Source organism: Aotus nancymaae, unplaced genomic scaffold (genome assembly GCF_030222135.1).
Source record: "Aotus nancymaae isolate 86718 unplaced genomic scaffold, 86718_ANA_hifiasm-v0.15.2.pri h1tg000498c, whole genome shotgun sequence".
Lineage (NCBI taxonomy): Eukaryota > Metazoa > Chordata > Mammalia > Primates > Aotidae > Aotus > Aotus nancymaae.
In genome coordinates, this window is record NW_026988913.1 from 37,881 (window position 1) to 54,637 (window position 16,757).

At 52.9% G+C, this 16,757-nt stretch overlaps 1 protein-coding gene and 1 long non-coding RNA gene across 6 annotated transcripts in view; one reads left to right on the forward strand and one right to left on the reverse strand.

Moving 5' to 3' along the window:
- LOC135273231 (breakpoint cluster region protein-like) overlaps nucleotides 1–16,757 on the reverse strand; it is an 85,020-nt gene that overhangs the window by 37,830 nt on the left and 30,433 nt on the right. For 2 of the 5 annotated variants that reach the window (XM_064372121.1, XM_064372119.1), the window contains 3 exons: nucleotides 10,139–10,320; nucleotides 2,704–2,808; nucleotides 2,245–2,450 (listed from right to left, as the gene is read on the reverse strand). In XM_064372121.1, coding sequence (XP_064228191.1) covers nucleotides 2,775–2,808; nucleotides 10,139–10,320 — 216 coding nt within the window. In that variant the 3' untranslated portion in view covers nucleotides 2,245–2,450; nucleotides 2,704–2,774. Of the gene's footprint in view, nucleotides 1–2,244; nucleotides 2,451–2,703; nucleotides 2,809–10,138; nucleotides 10,321–14,485; nucleotides 14,719–16,757 lie in introns of all 5 variants that reach the window. The other 3 variants (XM_064372122.1, XM_064372123.1, XM_064372120.1) reach the window with 3 other exon arrangements.
- LOC135273232 (uncharacterized) lies at nucleotides 853–9,081 on the forward strand. Its single transcript, XR_010341038.1, has 2 exons — nucleotides 853–1,144; nucleotides 8,071–9,081. It is a non-coding gene; the product is annotated as an uncharacterized LOC135273232 (long non-coding RNA).

The following is a 16,757-nucleotide window of genomic DNA, read 5'->3' on the forward strand; positions in this document are numbered from 1 at the left end:
TGACAACCAAGTTCGTAACATGATCTTAAACCGGGACCCGAATCAGAGAATGAAAACAGCTGTGAAGAATGCGACTGTTAATTTGGAGGAAATGTATATGAACTACATATTAAATCATAGTAGCTCATCAGTGTGAAATTTCCTGAATTTAACAAATTGTACTGTGGGTTACAGAAGAGAATGTCCTTGTTCACAGTAAATACACAATGAAGTATTCAGAGGGGAAAAAAATCCTGTGCTTGTGTGTATGTGTGCATGTGTGTTTGTGTGTGCACAAAAAGACATAAAGCAAATGTGGCAAAAAGTTACAATCAGTGTATCTGGGTGAAGGCTATACTTTGTCCCGTTCTTATAGTTCTCCTGTAAGTCCGAAATAATTAGAAAAATAAAAATTCTGAGTTGATAAAACTGCAGCCAGAAACAAAACCCGGAGTGGGGAAGTCAGCCCGTGGAGCCCCACAGGAGGAGGTGGCAGAAGCCGCATCTGGGTCTGGCTTTCTGAACCACTGGACTTGGATGATGAGTTCCTGGGCTTGGAGGCAGCACCAGAGTTGGGCAGGGCACTGTGAGCTCCTTTGGTCCTAAGACTTGTCCAACCAGGAAGCCTGACGGAGCAGTGCTGGGCCAACCCTACTGAGCTGGTCTGCAGGGACAAGGGCAGGCACCCGGCTTATCTGTTCTTGCAGAGGCCCCAACACCCAGTCCAGGTTGGGCACACGTGAGTACTCAGCTTGTGGTTACGGCGAACAGCTTCCCACTGCAGCCCCAGCCTCTCCCCCGAGTCTTCCAGCTGCATCATCTGACTCATGAAGGCTACCTAGTTCAAGGCCTTCAGGGAAGCCAGCAGAAACTTTCCAAAGTTAAATTCCAGTGTTCATCAGATATTAACATGTTTTAAAAGTCTCTGAACAATTTTGAGTATTATTTAGGAAGAGCTCTGGATGTTTTTCTTCCCCCAACACCACGATTCTTCCTTTCTCAGGAGGGCGGCAGGCCAAGTTATGTCCACTACTTTTAAAACTGCTGCCACACACAGGGAGAAATGGGGGGCTTCAAAGATGGAGGGCGCAGCATACATCAAAATACAGCCTTCTGCTCTCTGGCCGTAGGGGAAAGAGCCCCAAGAAGCAAGAATTGGAACAAAGTAAGTGCCTTGTGTGTTTCTCAAGTCTTAGCTCTGGCCTGGAGTCTCGGGGCGGGGGTGGGGGGGGGGGGTCTGCAGCACAGGGTAGCAGAGGGAGGGGTCTGCCTACAGGAAAGCCACACCTCAGAGCAGAAAACTCAGTCCCCAGCACCAGCCAAAGAGAAGCCTGAGGCTAGAGCTGAGTGTCTGGGTAGTCCAGGAGTGCTGGGGACGGGGCTTTTAAGGAATCACATGCTCTTCACACTTAGAGGGGGTCTGGCCTCAGCCCACACCTGCCCCTAGAGGACTTGTTTCCCTGTGGAGGAAATCTGCTTCAGGTAAAGCGTGTGCACACAGGGTGTGGTGGTGTGCGTACCTGTGGTCCCAGCTACACTGAAGGCTGAGGCTGGAGGATGGCTTCAGCCAGTTCTGGGCTGTAGTACACTACACACTAAGTTTGGCATCAATATGGTGACCTCCCAGGAGTTGGGAACCACCAGTTTGCCTAAGAAGTGAAACAGCCAAGACTGGAAACAAAGGAGGTCAAAACTCCTGTGCTGATTAGCAGTGGAATCGTGCCTGTGAATAACCACTGCACTCCAGCCTGGACAACATAGTGAGTCCCTGTCTCTTTTTATAAGTACCTACATAAGGCTGGGCACAGTGGCTCACATCCCAGCAGTTTGGGAGGCTGAGGCGGGCAGATCACGAGGTCAGGAGTTCGAGACCAGCCTGGCCAAAAAGATGAAACCCCATCTCTACTAAAAATACAAAAATTAATTGGGCGTGTTGGTACTCGCCTGTAATCCTAGCTACTCAGGAGGCTGAGGCAGGAGAACTGCTAGTGAGCCGAGATTGCACCACTACACTCCAGCCTGGGCGACAGAGGGAGATTCCGTCTCAAAAAAAACAAACAAACAAAACCTATATAAATAAATTTTTTCAAAAAGGCTGTGCGAGGTGGCTCACACCTGTAATCCCAGCACTTTGGAAGGCTGAGGTGGGTGGATCACTTGAGGCTGGGAGTTCGAGACCAGCCTGGCCAACACAGTAAAAATACAAAAAATTAGCTGGGCGTGGTGGTACACGCCTGTAGCCAGCACTGGCTCTGGGTCACTCACCAGCTTCTGGAAGAGATGCCCACCTGCCGCTGGTGGCTCCACTGCTGCACGCCGGGGAAGAGCCCATCATAGAACTTGTGGATCTCGTAGAGCTCAGGCACTTTGAAGAAGATGGTCTCGATCTGCTGACTCGTCAGCACCGGCTAAGAGGTGGTGGCAGCAGCTTTCACAGGCTTCATGGGCTAGAAGGTGAGATGGGCTGCCATCTGTCAGGTGCACGGCATGACAGTAGACAGTCACGGTTACTTGACATATGCACTTTTATTTTTAAATCACATAACAAATACAATTTTAAAACCAGCTTTGTTTGGCAACTCAGTCTTCCACTGGTATCCACACCAGGGACAGCGAGCTGCACCCAGGCTCTGACAGCTGACCTGGGACTTATGGGCAAAGAGGTTCCCCAACTCTGTCACCCTGCCCCGCCCCACCCTGCTCAGCTTCCTACACCCTCCTCACCAGCAGCAGTGCCTCCAAGTGGCTCAGGTAGGTCTCCTTGCTGGCCAGGATTCCAGACAGGACCCATTTTCTCATCTCCAAGCCCTTTTCCAAGTCCAGCTCACTCTGCAGGAGAAACAGACAGACGTCAGACTGGAAGGGTGGAAGGGGGATGCTTGCATCAGGGCCTTCTGAGAGAGGAGGGTCAGCTTGTTGACCTCTGGACAAACCCCTACCCCCATGAAGGCTCCACATGGAATTAAAGGGAGGCAGCGGACCCTCAACACATACTCAGCCACACGGTTGCGGCCACAGAGAATCCCAGGGGCAATACCTGGAGCCACCTTTAGTCTTGCCAGACCACGAAACAGAAAGTGTGGTGCGGAGCAGGCTGGGCCAGTCCTCTCTCCACGCCTTCTGCATGCAACCCAGGAGTAGCTGCCTGACACGGTCAAGGAAGGAGAAGGAGAATCTGACCCGAGGGGGCGACGGAGCCCATGGCATGGCTACCTGGCTCCTGCTGCAGCCAAGCTCCCCTCCCCACTGCTCACATGGGGCTCCCTCACCTGGATTCTCTGACTCCTGCTGCCACATGACCCTTTGACTGACGGGACCTACGCAGCACCTCCCTCCCAAACACGGGGACTGTTAACACCTACTCCAGAAGAACCTCGTCCCTTGGGATCAAGGCCTGTGTCTCCTGACCCTGCTTTGTAGACCCTGACATCATTGGCAGGGACCCTCTTACATGTGGGCTATGACAAAGTACCCTTCCCATCAGCGTCCCTGCTGAAAGTTCAGGGATTCTCTACTGTTTTTGTCTCCAAAAAATGGAGCTGGCACACTGTTGGATGTTAATGTAGGCGACAGAGCCCATGGCCCCGGGAGACTGCCTTCTGAGTTATGATAACATCTCCCCGCCCCCCACCCAAATTCATGTTGAAGCCTTAACCCCCAGTACCTTAGAATGTTACTGTATTTGAAGGCAGGGCTTTAAGGAGGTAATTAAGCTAAACCAAAGCCAAAAGGTTCCATATGTGTAGTTCTTTTTTTTGAGACGAGGTCTCCCTCTGTCACTCAGACTGGAGTGCTGTGGCACAGTCACAGCTTACTGCAGCCTCCAGAGCCCAGGCTGAAGCAATCCTCGCACCTAATCCTCCCAAGTAGCTGGCACCACAGGCACCCCCTGACCATGCTCTACTAACTTAAAAAAAATCTTTCTGAGGGGAGGCATGGTGGCTCACACCTGTAATCCCAGCACTTTGGGAGGCCGAGGAGGGCAGATCACCTGAGGTCAGGAGTTCGAGACCACCAGCTTGGCCAACATGGTAAAACCCCATCTCTACCAAAAATACAAAAATTAGCCAGGAGTGGTGGCGGGTAACTGTAATGGTAAAACCCCATCTCTACCAAAAATACAAAAATTAGCCAGGAGTGGTGGCGGGTAACTGTAATCCCAGCTACTGGGGAGGCAGAGGCAGGAGAACCGCTGAACCCAGGAGGTGGAGGTTGCAGCGAGCTGAGATCACGCCATTGCGCTCCAGCCTGAGAAATAAGAGCAAAACTGCAACTCAAAAAAAAAAAAGCCACATTGCCCAGGCTGGTCTTGAACTCCTCAGCTCAAACAATCCTTCCACCATGGCCTCCCTGAGTGCTGAGATTATAGGCATGAGCCATAGCATCCCACCAGGACTTGTAAAAGAAGAAGAGATCAGGACACAGACTCAAATGGAGGGAACATTATGTGAAGACACATAGAGAAGACAAGCCCGGGAGAGGGGCCTGAGAAGAAACCAACCCTGCCAACCTCTTGACCTTGGACTTCAGGCCTCCAGAGCTACAAGAAAATAAACTCCCCTGTCTGTGATGTTCACTTACAGCAGCCCTAGCAAAGGCATGACATCAAAGATGACGCCAAAGGCCATGGAACCTGCCGCGTGACTTCCTGGCCACTCCCACCTGCTCCCTGGCTATCGGCAATGTTGGAGGCTGGCCATGCCCATGGCAGCAACCTCAGTGCTCCACCGGGCTGAGGCTGTGCTCCCTCTGCCTGCCTGTGCCCACCGGCTCTGCCAGCAGTCAGAGAGAAGTGCCAGTGAGTGAGTGTGTGTGTGTGTGTGCGCGCGCGCGTGCATGTGCGGGGGGGTGGGGTCTGTGTCTGTGACAGCCCCACCTACCTCTCCACTGGTTGCTGGGCTCACGGGTGTGGAACTGGGGTGGTGGTCCCTGATCACTCAGTTTTCCACTTTCGGAGAAAATCACTGGCTGCGGGCAGGCTCCTCTTCAGCCCCACTGACATTCTGGAGGGGCTCTGTCAGGGACTGGAGGGCGTCCTGTGCCTTGCAAAATTCAGTGCAGCATCCCTGGCCTCCACCTACCATATGTGAGTAACACCCTCTCCCCTAAGCTGTGGTAGCCAAAAATGTCTCCAGATGGTGCCACGTATGCCCTGGGAGCAGAATCACCCCCAGTGAAAACTGATGGGTTTCAAGAAGGATCTGACTGAGGCCAGCTCAGGCCTCATGGTATCTGTAGAATTTGGATGTGGAATCAGGGTCCCAGCACAGCGCCTGCCTACACCCAACCCTGCTGTCCTATTTCCCTGGCCCGCTAGGAGGGAGCCAAGTCATGGTATAGACAGCAGGTTCAACAGGAAAGGCCTAGGGCCTGGGCTGCCCCATGGTCTCAGGCAAAAGTCCTCCTGCCCTGAGCCTCCACTGGCTGGGGAGGGAGCTCTACCCTGTGCCCCACTTGAGTCCCTGGGGCTTAGACCACAAAGCCTCAACTGCCTGCTGGGACCATCTAAAAAGCCTTCCTGGGCCTCCATTTTGTCCTGGGAATCTCCTAAGTGTGTGCATACCTGTGAGAATGTGTGCATGAACTGTGAGCCTGCCCAGGTGCCTGTGTATATGTGTGCATATATATGCATTTATACACATGAGCCTATGTGTGGAGGGGACAGCCATCAAGATCTGGGCTGAGAGCAGCTGCAGGAAAAGGACAAGCATGTCCCAGGCACACTTGTCCCCCCAGGGCAGGGTAGGCAATGACTCTATGGGCGGGAGCTTCCAGGCCATGGCTGTGCCTGAGCTAAGAACTTCCTTGCCTAACACGGTGCCCAGAACACCTAGGTGCTCAATTAAAATTCATTTACTAAATCAATGAGTGGATCTCAAAGACCTGGCTGGGTCCTAGTTTTGGCAGCGTTTTTATGAGGGCTCCTTCAGGGTTTCCACATGAGAGTGTGCCAGTTGAGCCTGCCTCGGTGCCCTGAAATGCCACCAAAGTGCAGCAAGTCTGCTGCCCACGGTGCATGTACACATAGGGTGGGGTGGCCCATGACACCCCCCCGCCCATCATGAATGGTGGAGTCGGCGAAAGCAGCCCCCGGCTGCCTGTACAGGTGTCTCCCACCGTGTGCACATGCTGCTCCCTGCCCCGCAAGAGGGGAAGAGGTGAAGGGAATGGCAGGCCCCTGGGGCAGCGCCACCCACCCACCCAGCCTGCCAGTCCTGCTCATGTTCTGAGGACAATCTTGCTACTGTGAGTACCAGGGGGCCTGCAGGGCCCAGGGAAGCTGCCAGGGCAGCAGGGCCCATGACGACCCCACCCAGTGTGAGATGCTGGTGCCTGCGTGGGTGGGACCACGGTGTCTCCTTCTGTCCACATGGTTTGGAGAGCCAGGAGGAAAAACAGCGCAGGCAGGAAGGCACACGGTCCAGCTCTCCCATCCTGTTCTGAAGGACGGGGCTGCTCAGGGAACATCTGGCCCAGGCCATGGACTGGGTGGGGTGGAGACAAGACACAGGATGAGGGCACTTCTCCTCAGACTAAGAATCTTCTAGAGTCTTCTAGAGTCTAGTGCTGGTGGCATCAGACAGGAATGGCTCAGAAACCAGCCAAGTCCATGGAGAGAAAATGAGAGAGCAAACGGCAGGGCCAGGCCTGGGGCTATTTATAACTCAGGGCTGTGCACGTGCCAGTTATGGGAAAGGACGTGAATGCAGGGAGGGCCGTGCAGTCAGGCAAGGAGGCTGGGGCGGGGAGGAAGCCAGAGGTAAAGGGAAGTTGGAAAAAGAAGTCAGTGACATGGAAGGAAGGCCCTCCTACCACGACCCTCTCCGGGCGGGTGCAAACACAAAACCTGAGGCTAAATAAAAGCCAACAAAGAACCCACAAAACCAACTGGGCTTGTGACAACCAAGCAGGAAAAGCCAACACGGAACAAGGTGAACAAAACCGTTGTCAGCTGGCTGCCAGGCTCACACAAGGGCGGGAGCTGGAACTGAGTTTCAGGACAGGGCAGAGAGCAAGGAGGCCCCTTCTAATCCTCCTCCCGGTCCCCCTAATCTGAGGGAGCCCAGTGATGATCAGGGTGCAGAATCCTGACTGAGAGGGACAGGCTGCTCCGGGCTGGGAGTGTGCAGCCAGCACAGCTGCTGGAGAAAGGACACTCTTCTGCTCTGGGTAAGGGCAGGTTTTCATGCAACAGGCTGGACATTGCCCTGCAGCCCAGCCCAGCGAGCACCCCAAAAACCTGGTCCTCACGGCACAGAGAGGGCGAGGGGATGACGTCTGTGCAGGATCCTGGGGCTGAAGGTTGTCGCAATAGGCCAGCCTATGTGAATCCTTCCCACAGCACCTTGGGCAAGGGGTGCCTGGCCTCTGTCCAACCTCTGCCTACACCATGAATGAGTATTCACACAGAAGACCCGTGCCACAGGAGTCCACTGAGACCCTGAACTGCCAAAGAGTTGCCTGAGGGTTTCCTGATGGCCGCACGGCCCAGAAGACTCAATATCAGCATCTGGGACCAAATGCGGGGTGGGTGGGGATGTGCAGGAGGAGAGAGATGAGCAGGCTGATGCCCATGCCCCACCAGCTGGTTAGGATCAGGGTGCCTCTGGCCTCAAGATCACCATGCTCTCAACCAGGTGCGGTGGCTCACGCCTGTAATCCCAACACTTTGGGAGGCTGAGGTGGGTGGATCACCTGAGGTTGGGAGTTTGAGACCAGCCTGACCAGCAGAGAGAAACCCCATCTCTACCTAGCCAGGTATGGTGGTGCATGCCTGTAATCCCAGCTACTCAGTAGGCTGAGGCAGGAGAATCACTTGAATCCAGGAGGCAGAGGTTGCAGTGAGCCGAAATCACGCCATTGCACTCCAACCTGGGCAACGAGAGCAAAACTCTGTCTCAAAAAAAAAAAAAGAGAAAAAAAAAGAAAAAAGAAAAAAAGAGCACCATTCTCCCTGGGGGAAGTGGGGTGTCCTAGGAAGCAACAGCCATGTCTTCAAACTAAAGATCAAAAATGAAAGATGACATGTGCATGGCTTGTTGCATGGCTGGCAGGGAAACCAGGAAGTCAAGGCTATGCTTGTCTCCACAGCAGTGAAGGGCACCCGTCCTGGGGTCCCAACCACTGGGAGGAGCACCCGAAGGTTTCTGGAAAGGAGCTACACACAGTTCTCCTCCAATCCAATTCCTTCCTCTTCAGACCGGCTCTGGGCCAGGGGGTGTGCTTGGGACTGGAAACTCTGACCTGGCAGGCACAGACAAGCAACCTCCTGCAGGACGTACACTGTGAAAAATGCCTACAACTGCTGTTAAGTGCAGAAGCAGGGAGCAGGAGCCAGGGGACCAGGATGCATCGTGGCTTCACAGAAGAGGAGCCCCGCACGGAAAGGTGAGGATTATACTCCAAGTCAGAGCCGAGTGTGAGTGAGAGGCCCCACCACTAGACAGGAACCAGGGGCACCAAGTGGGCAGATCAGCTTCCTTTCAGGGCCAGGAGGTGCACCAAGGACTGGCTGGGTGAAGACAGCCCTCAAGGATGATGGAAAGAAATAGCCTTTCTCAAGTTCAGCACTTAGTCTACCTGAACTTGGTCCTTCTCTGTACCAAACCATGCTCACGAAGCAGCAAGAGAGGGGATGCACCAAGAAAGACAAGACAGCTGAGGGAGGGAAAGTGTGTCCACTGAAGAATCAGGAAGGCTTCAAACCCTGGAGCTGTGCGGCCCAAGCAAGTTACTTCACCTCTTTGAACCTCGGCCTCCTGGTCGGTAAAAAGCTGACACTTGACGTGGGGTAGGAAGAGTTGCCTAAGTCAGCAGCCTGTGTGTGCTGCATGGAGCAGGTACATGTTACCCACTGGCTTCCTCTCCCATCCTCTCGGTGCAGAACGAGAAGGCTGCCCAGCACCAAGGCCTTCAGAAATCACAAAAGCATATACATAAGCTGCAGTCCCGGGCCTGCAGCTAATGCATCAGCCCCAGAGAAAAGCAGCTCAGTGAGAAGATACACTTCTGGAGCATCCTTACAGAAATGGGGTAAAGCCCACTCCTCTCTTGCTCTTTTTATTTTATTATTATTTTTTCTTTTCATTCTTTTTATTAATATTATTATTTTTTAAAGATGGGGTCTTGTTTTGTTGCCCAGACTGGAGTGCAGTGAGAAGATCACAGCTCACTGCAGTCTCAAACTCCTGGACTCAAGCAACCTTCCCACCTCAGCTTCCTGAGTAGCTTGGATTACAGGTGTGAGCCACTGTGCCAGGCTATGCTGTTATCGGGGTGGAAACCATCTAGAAATAAGCTAAGCAGAACGGGAAAGGTATCTGTCATCAGGGACCAAAAAGACAAAAAGAAGCAACTGCCCTGGGCAGCGATTTTCTCAGCCCAAGAGGTCAAGTGGCCGGACACGCAGCAACGGCAAGGGGTGTGCATCTGGGCCCAGAGCACGGCTGAAGCAGCCCCCGAGCTGTGGGACCAGCGAGAGGAGTCAGGCCTCCATGCAGGGCCGAGCTGGCCCAGCACCACCCAGCCTGCGGCCACCCCAGGCTATGTTCTCATGGTGGGTGGGGGCAGGTCCACTGCTTTCTCAGTGGGCACGGCAGAGCATCTCCTGAATGTGCCACTATTCTCTAGCCACGCAACCTTGGGGAATCCACCACAGGACTTCAGTTCCACATTTGTAAAGTGAAAGTGACAGCAAGGCCAAGAATTATTAACGAGGGTCAAGTGAAAACTCACAGGAAAGGCTCTGGTCACATGGATGGAGCCATCCTCAGCACACACTTTGGTAAAAGGGAGCAAGAGAACTTCATGAAGCAAAGGGACCCGAGCCCGGACACCACCCAGCTCAGCAGCATTGCCGGGGCCACCATACAGGTCTTGCTTGTTTCATGCAGGTGGTCTCTGGTGCTGACGTTCTCAGCCTCAAGACCACGTGCTGCCTCCTCCTCCACCAAAGCATCCCCCGATCTCCCGGCTCAACACGCCTGGCAAGCTGTCTGTGTACCACATGTAGAGATGAGGAAGGAGTTTTTCAAGACCCATTCGGCTTCTAAACCATTGGCTGCTCCACCACCTACCTGCTAGGTACCCCTGAGCACGGGGCTGCGCTTCAGGGAGCCACACCTGGCCCACCTGCCACACATGCGCCGTGGGGACTCACCGCTTTAGTGGACTCCAGGGCTCCCGAGACCAGCGCATCTCGGCTGTCCCTGCCCTTGCTGCTAAGGTGGGGCGATGAGGAGGGTGAGCCATCGATGTAGGGCAGCCCGTCTTGGTGCCGGCGCTGCTCCTCTGCCCGGTCTGCAGCGCAGCCATACCCAGGTGGTGTTCCGAACGAGCCATCTGCGTGTGCAAAGAAGCATCCTGTGTTAGAGACAGAGAAGGGAGCATCCATACCCAACCTGTCCCAGCACGTACCCAGCTGACACTATCTCTGTCCCCAACAAGCATCTCACAAGGACCTCGGGTATGCTGATGTCACCTTCACGACGGACTGATCAAAGATCACAAGGGTGGGGGGGATGAACGTGGGCTCACTCCTCAGACAATACAAGGGACTTTCTGAGACATGTCTGCCCCTTGGTGGGGGTTGTGACATAAGAACTATGTATTTGATCTTTGCATACCCCACTCCCTACTTTCCTGGCACACAGTTCCTAAAAACCTTGGAATCTCCAAAGTAATAAATGTCTTTATGTATGCTAATGAATGACAGGTGGCTGGGGCTCCTGGACGGCCTCAGGAAGGGGGCTGGTTGCCAGAAGAACCAACCACATGATTAGAGAGTTGGCACCCCCAACTCTCTGGGGAAGACCCACAGCTGAAGGTTGATCACCAGTGGCCGGTGATATAGTTAATCATGCCTACACAATGAAGGCTGTCCAAAAGGACAGGGTTGGGAGAGCTTCTGGGGTTGAAAACATGGCAGTGCCAGGGGAGGGCAGGAAGCTCTGCGCCCCTTCCCACAGACCTTGCTCTATGTACCTCTTCTGTCTGGCTGTTCCCGAGTTGTGTCTTTTTATTAAAAAACGGTCATATAGTAAGTTATTTTCGAGTTCTGTAAGCCATTCCAGCAAAGGATCAAACGCAAAAAGGGGGCTGCTAGAATCTCCAATTTACTCCAGACAACCTAGACTTGCTACTGACACGCGAAGTTAGGGGCAGTCTTCCAGAGCTGAGCCCTTAACTGTGGGATCCGACGCTAACTCCAGGTAGACAGGGTCAGAACTGAGTTGAAATTGTAGGACACCCACCTGGTGTCTGCAGAGAACTGCTTGGTGTCGGAAAAAGTCCCCGCATTTGGTCACATAAGTGTTCTGTGTTGAGCTTGTGTACAGAGAAAACAGTTTGTTCTCTCCCATACAGGCGGGTTGGGTTGCTACAGAAAGGGGGACCCCTGGCCTGGCACAGTGGCTCATGCCTGTAATCCCAGCACTTTGGGAGGCCGAGGCGGGTGGATCACTTGAGGTCAGGAGTTCAAGACCAGCCTGACCAACATGGTGAAACCCCATCTCTACTAAAAATACAAAAAATTAGCCGGGCGTGGTGGCAGGTGCTTGTAGTAATCCCAGCTACTTGGGAGACTGAGGCAGGAGAATCGCTTGAACCCGGGAGGTGGAGTTGCAATGAACCGAGATTGCTCCACTGCACTCCACCCTAGGTGACAGAGCACGACTCTTTCTCAAAAAAAAAAAAAAAAAAAAGTAAAGAAAAGAAAGAAAGAAAGACAGAAAAAGAAAAAAGAAAAGGGGACCCAAAATGCTACCGTCTTGCTGCCAGGAACAGTCTTTGGGCATCTGCCTGTGGGGTCTGACAGGGTGAGGAGCACATGCTGGCTGGGGTGCAACTCCTGGCCACCATGAGCGGCGAGTCCTATCATGCTCTTCCCATCCCAACCAGGAAACTGGGGCTACAGGCTCTCCTACCCCCCACTCCAGCCCACCTTCTGGCTGAGGCATAGCCCACCTCCCAGATGGTCTGTCAAAATCCCAGACCACCCTTACCCCAATGTGAGTACCCCTAGGAGGACAGAATGGCTTATCCTACAAGAGGCTCCCGGCCTGTTGGAACTAACTAGTTACACAGAGTAACTGGACAATCACTCCCTTCCTCCCAGGCTGAATGACAAAGCCCAATACACATTTCCAAGGCCTTAGCCATCTGGAGCTCCCTGATGGCCTGTTCTAAGTCTGAATTTTCTAAGCCAGTGGACTCCTCACGACCAATGTCAACCCGCAAGGACGTTGCCCGATCCGTGACACGTGAGGGTCCCTTCTCCACTCCTTCCAAGGGGGGCCTTTGAGGCCCATGGGACTTCTGAGACCTCACCCTGATGGGGTGATGTCACTCTCAACATGAGTCACCTGTAAGCAGCCCTGCCCAAAGGTTACCAGCAGAGGTGACCTTGGTGTTCATTCACGAGTTTACAACTGACAACAAACACACCCAGGCCAGGTGGGCACAGGGCGGCACTCAGGCATTCAGAGCGGCTGACCCAGCAATCCTGAACTGGGGACTGTTGTTGGTCCTTCCCACTTGGGTGGTGGGGGCGGGGTTGGGGAGAGCCATGTGTCTGGAGTGATCTGCCACTGGCTGTGGGTGCAGGCGGCCGAAGGCCCGGCTTCCCTGTGTGCCTCTGCCTCTCCCTCTCCCAGGTTCTCCACTTCCTGTCCCACAGGACTCAGCGCCCTCTAACAGGTGTCCCCAGCCCTAGCTCCACATTGGCAACACCTTGGGGGGCTCTGAAAACAATTTCACCGGGATCCACACTGACCTGCCGAGTCCGAAGCTGTAGGGGCTTCCTGGGGGAATCTAGCTGGCAGTCAGGGCTGAGACCTGCTGAGCGACCCCAACCCAGTGTCCGGCACTATACCAGCTGCTGACCTGCAGCACTGTCCCAGGTGACTGCACACAGCTACTGGCTGCAAAGGCAAGGCCAGGTTCTGCCTCTGTGCATGTCCAAAGGAGAATTCCAGGAAGAGGGTAGTTTTGGGTTGAGCATAGCAGTCAAAGCAGGAAGACTCCAAGAGCCTGGAGCACCCACCGAGTCCTTCAACAAGCTGTATGGAGGAGTATGGTCTCCTTAATCCACGGGACATCGAGTGGGCTCCAGGTATCAAGATCACTATGTTGATTGTCAATGCTCAGTTTCTTTGGCCTTTGGGTGGGGGAAGTGAGCTGTGGTGTAATCCCTCAGAAGCAAGGCTCTGACCCTCCCCATTGCCACCTCTCTGTATTAGTCCAGGTCACTGAAGCCATCCACGCCTTGCCTTTCTTGACTTCATTAATTAATTTAACAGAGACATTGATTCACTATGGTGCCTAGGCTGGTCTCCAACTCCTGGGCTCAAGCAATCCCCCTGCCTCAGCTTCCTTCTTTTAAAATCAGGCATGTGAACTAGACAATCGATAAAGACCCTCTAGCTCTAAAATGCTACTGTCACTATTAGATGAAGGTCCTGCCATCCCCCTGGCCTCCTTCAACAACTTCCTCACCCTAGTCCCCCACTCTATGGCCCCTCCAGACTTGGCTTTTTTTTTTTTTTTTACGTTGGTTCTCATGAAATCTGACAGACTTGGCTTTTACATTAGCTCAGAATTGTCAGCATCTACTAAATGTTCTAGCAGGGGTGTCCAAGTGTCCAAGGGAGACAATACACTCATTAGTTCTCAATTTGTTTTACATTGGGCCAGTAAAGCCCCTTCCTGATTCCCCTTTTCTGCTTATCACTAGAGAAAGAAACTAAAACCACTGCTTCAGACTGAGAAAGCCTCAAACAAAACAAACAAAAACAAAATAAGGCGGGTTAGACAAGCTTTTAACCCAGGGTTTTGCTGTTTATCTAAAGATGATCTTAGGACATCAACACATTCCTCTTCACCTAGTGCAGCACCTTTTATCTGAGCTCTTTCCACGCCCGTGACTACACTGACTCCCATGCAAGGTCAAGTCAACCCAGCAAGAACTTCAGGGTCAGACTCGGGGACCCAGGGCTCGCTCCAGACGAACTGTACGACTCCACATCTGCGAAGCCACAGGCTGGCTTAGCAACGTCCACGCCAAAACCTGGTGCAAGAATCAAGTGCCCAGTGAGGGTTTACCTGCCCACGTCCAGTGAGACCAGGTCTCACGGCCAGACTCTGCTGGGGAATTAGGACGCTCCAGACAGCTAAAACCCCAGTCATTTCCCCATCTGCAGAGATCTCAAATCAACGTCTGGGTGGCTGCTGCTTTTAAATCTGGATTCCAGATGGCCTGCTCATCCCTGCCGCATTTCATATGAGGGCTTCAGTCCCTGTTTCAGCCAACCCAGAGCCCTACAATCCAGACTTGCTGCCCCTCATTCTGCTGACTCTTCCAGTCTGCTCCAAGGCAAATGATGGGGTGGGAGGACAGTCCCTCAATTTCCTCATCCCCCCATTCTAACCACCACATAGGAACCTGCTTTTTCACAAAGCAGTTCTTCACACCTGAGATCCCCGAAGTACACAAAGCACCACCACCCACCTGTTATTTTATTTTCAGACATGGTCTCGCTGTCACCCAGGCTGAAGTGCAGTGCTGTGATCATATCTTCTCATTGCAGCCTCAAAACTCCTGGGCTCAAGGGATCTTTCCAAGTAGCTGGGACTACAGGCACATGCCTCTATGTCCAGCTAATTTTTAAAACTTTCTGCAGAGACTGGGCCTTGCTATGTTGCCCAAGTTGGTCTCAAACTCCGGAGCACCACCAGGTCCAGCTAATAAAAAAAATCTTTTTTGAGACAAAGTCTTGTTATATTCCCCAGGCTGATCTTAAACTCTGGCCTCAAGCAATCCTCCTGTCTCAGCCTCCCAAAGTGCTAGGATTATAGGCTTGAGCCACCATGCCCAGCCAAGGCCCTTTCCTCTTGAGGATAAAGTACATTATTTGGCATTTTATAAGCCACCATCTCCCAAGAGCCAGAACCCATTGGGAGGCCTGGCTCCCTGGCCCCATACCAGGAATACCCAGTGGAAAAACCTCTCTGGGCCTCCTCACCCTTGGCAGGACTGAGGAATTGGTGGTCTCATCAGCCCCATCCTTCCTGCAAAGCTCTATCCAAAGCAGAACCCAAACACTAGAAGGTAGAAGGTGGGGGCTTGGAATCTGGCTGCTGCTCACCTGAACCAGGAACCAGACTAGGAGTGCGGTTGGGGAGAGGAAGGCCAGTGCTGGCCCAGAGCACTGCAAACAGCCCAGGGTTGGTGTGGAAGAGGAGGGCCTAGTGAAATCTGAAACCCTCTCCTCTCCAGGCAGTTTGCTTAGCAACCCACCCCGGAACTCCGCAAATCTACTCTTTCATGAAAGACAAAAGAGCAGCCAAAAAATAAAAATAATATAGCGAGAAGAATAATGCCTGGGTAGGTCCCAGTCAGCCCAGGCCCAAGTAGGTGCTGAGGTCATATCTGCTCGACTACATTGGTTCAAAAAAAAAACTTTCAAAAAAATAAACAGAATTACCATATGATCCAGCAATTCTACTCCTAGTTATATACCCAAAAGAACTGATTTTTTTTTTTTGGAGACGGAGTCTCGCTCTGTTGCCAGGCCTCCCCGATTCAAGCAATTCTCCTGCCTCAGCCTCTAAGTAGCTGGGACCACAGGTGTGCACCACCACAACCAGCTAATTTTTGTATTTTCAGTAGAGATGGGGTTTCACCACGTTGGCCAGAATAACCTCAATCTTTTGAAATCGTGATCCACCCACCTCGGCCTCCCAAAGTGCTGGGATTACAAGCATGAGCCACCGTGCCTGGCTTTTTTTTTTTTTTTTAGATGGAGTCTCACTCTGTCGCCGGGACACTGCTGGTGTGCAGTGCCAGGATCTCCCTCACTGCAACCTCCGCCTCCCGGGTTCAAGTGATTCTCCTGACTCGGCCTCCCGAGTAGCTGTGATAACAAGCGTGCGCCACCATCCCCAGCTAACTTTCGTATTTTAAGTATAGACAGGGATTTACCATGTTGCCCAGGGTGGTCTTGAACTCCTGACCTCAAGTGATCTACCAGCCTTAGCCTCCCAAAGTGCTGGGATTACAGGCATGAGCCACTGTGCCCGGCCTCCAAAAGAATTGAAAGCAGGGAAGAGATATTTGCAAACTCATGTTCATCACAACACGTGAAGGAAGTGGTAGAAAGAACCCAATGTCCATTGACAGACGAATGGATAAGCACAATGTAACGTATATATGCAATGGAGTATCATTCAGCCTTCGAACGGAAGGACATTTTGACACATGCAATCTCATGGATAAACCTTGACATTCTGCTTAGTGGAATAAGCCAGACACAGAAGGACAAATATCGTTATGATTCCACTCATATGAGGTACCTAGAGCAGTCCGATTCATAGAGGCAGAAGGCAGAACGGTGGGCTCCCAGGAAACGCATACAGAACTGAGCTCGGAACACCAGCCACGTGATGCCTGGGTGCAGCCAAGCAGGGGAGGCTCTCCCAGACCAGACATGCCCAGAGAGGCCCCAGATCCTCCTTCAGTGGCATGGCTGCCACCAGAGGTTGGGATTCCAGGAGCCCAGCCCCTGCCCCACCCTTTGCCAATGTACCCAAGAGTGAGATTGGAGCAAGTCCTCAGCGGATCAGAGGTCATGCTCTGGACCCTCCCTACCCAGAACACTGGGAGCAGCTAGCTATAAAGGGGCCTCCGATCAACATGTACGGGAGTCAGGAGAACAAAGGGGCCCTGCGAGGAATTGGGTGGAGGAGGCAGGAACTCCACAGCGATCATCAGCAGAGTGGTC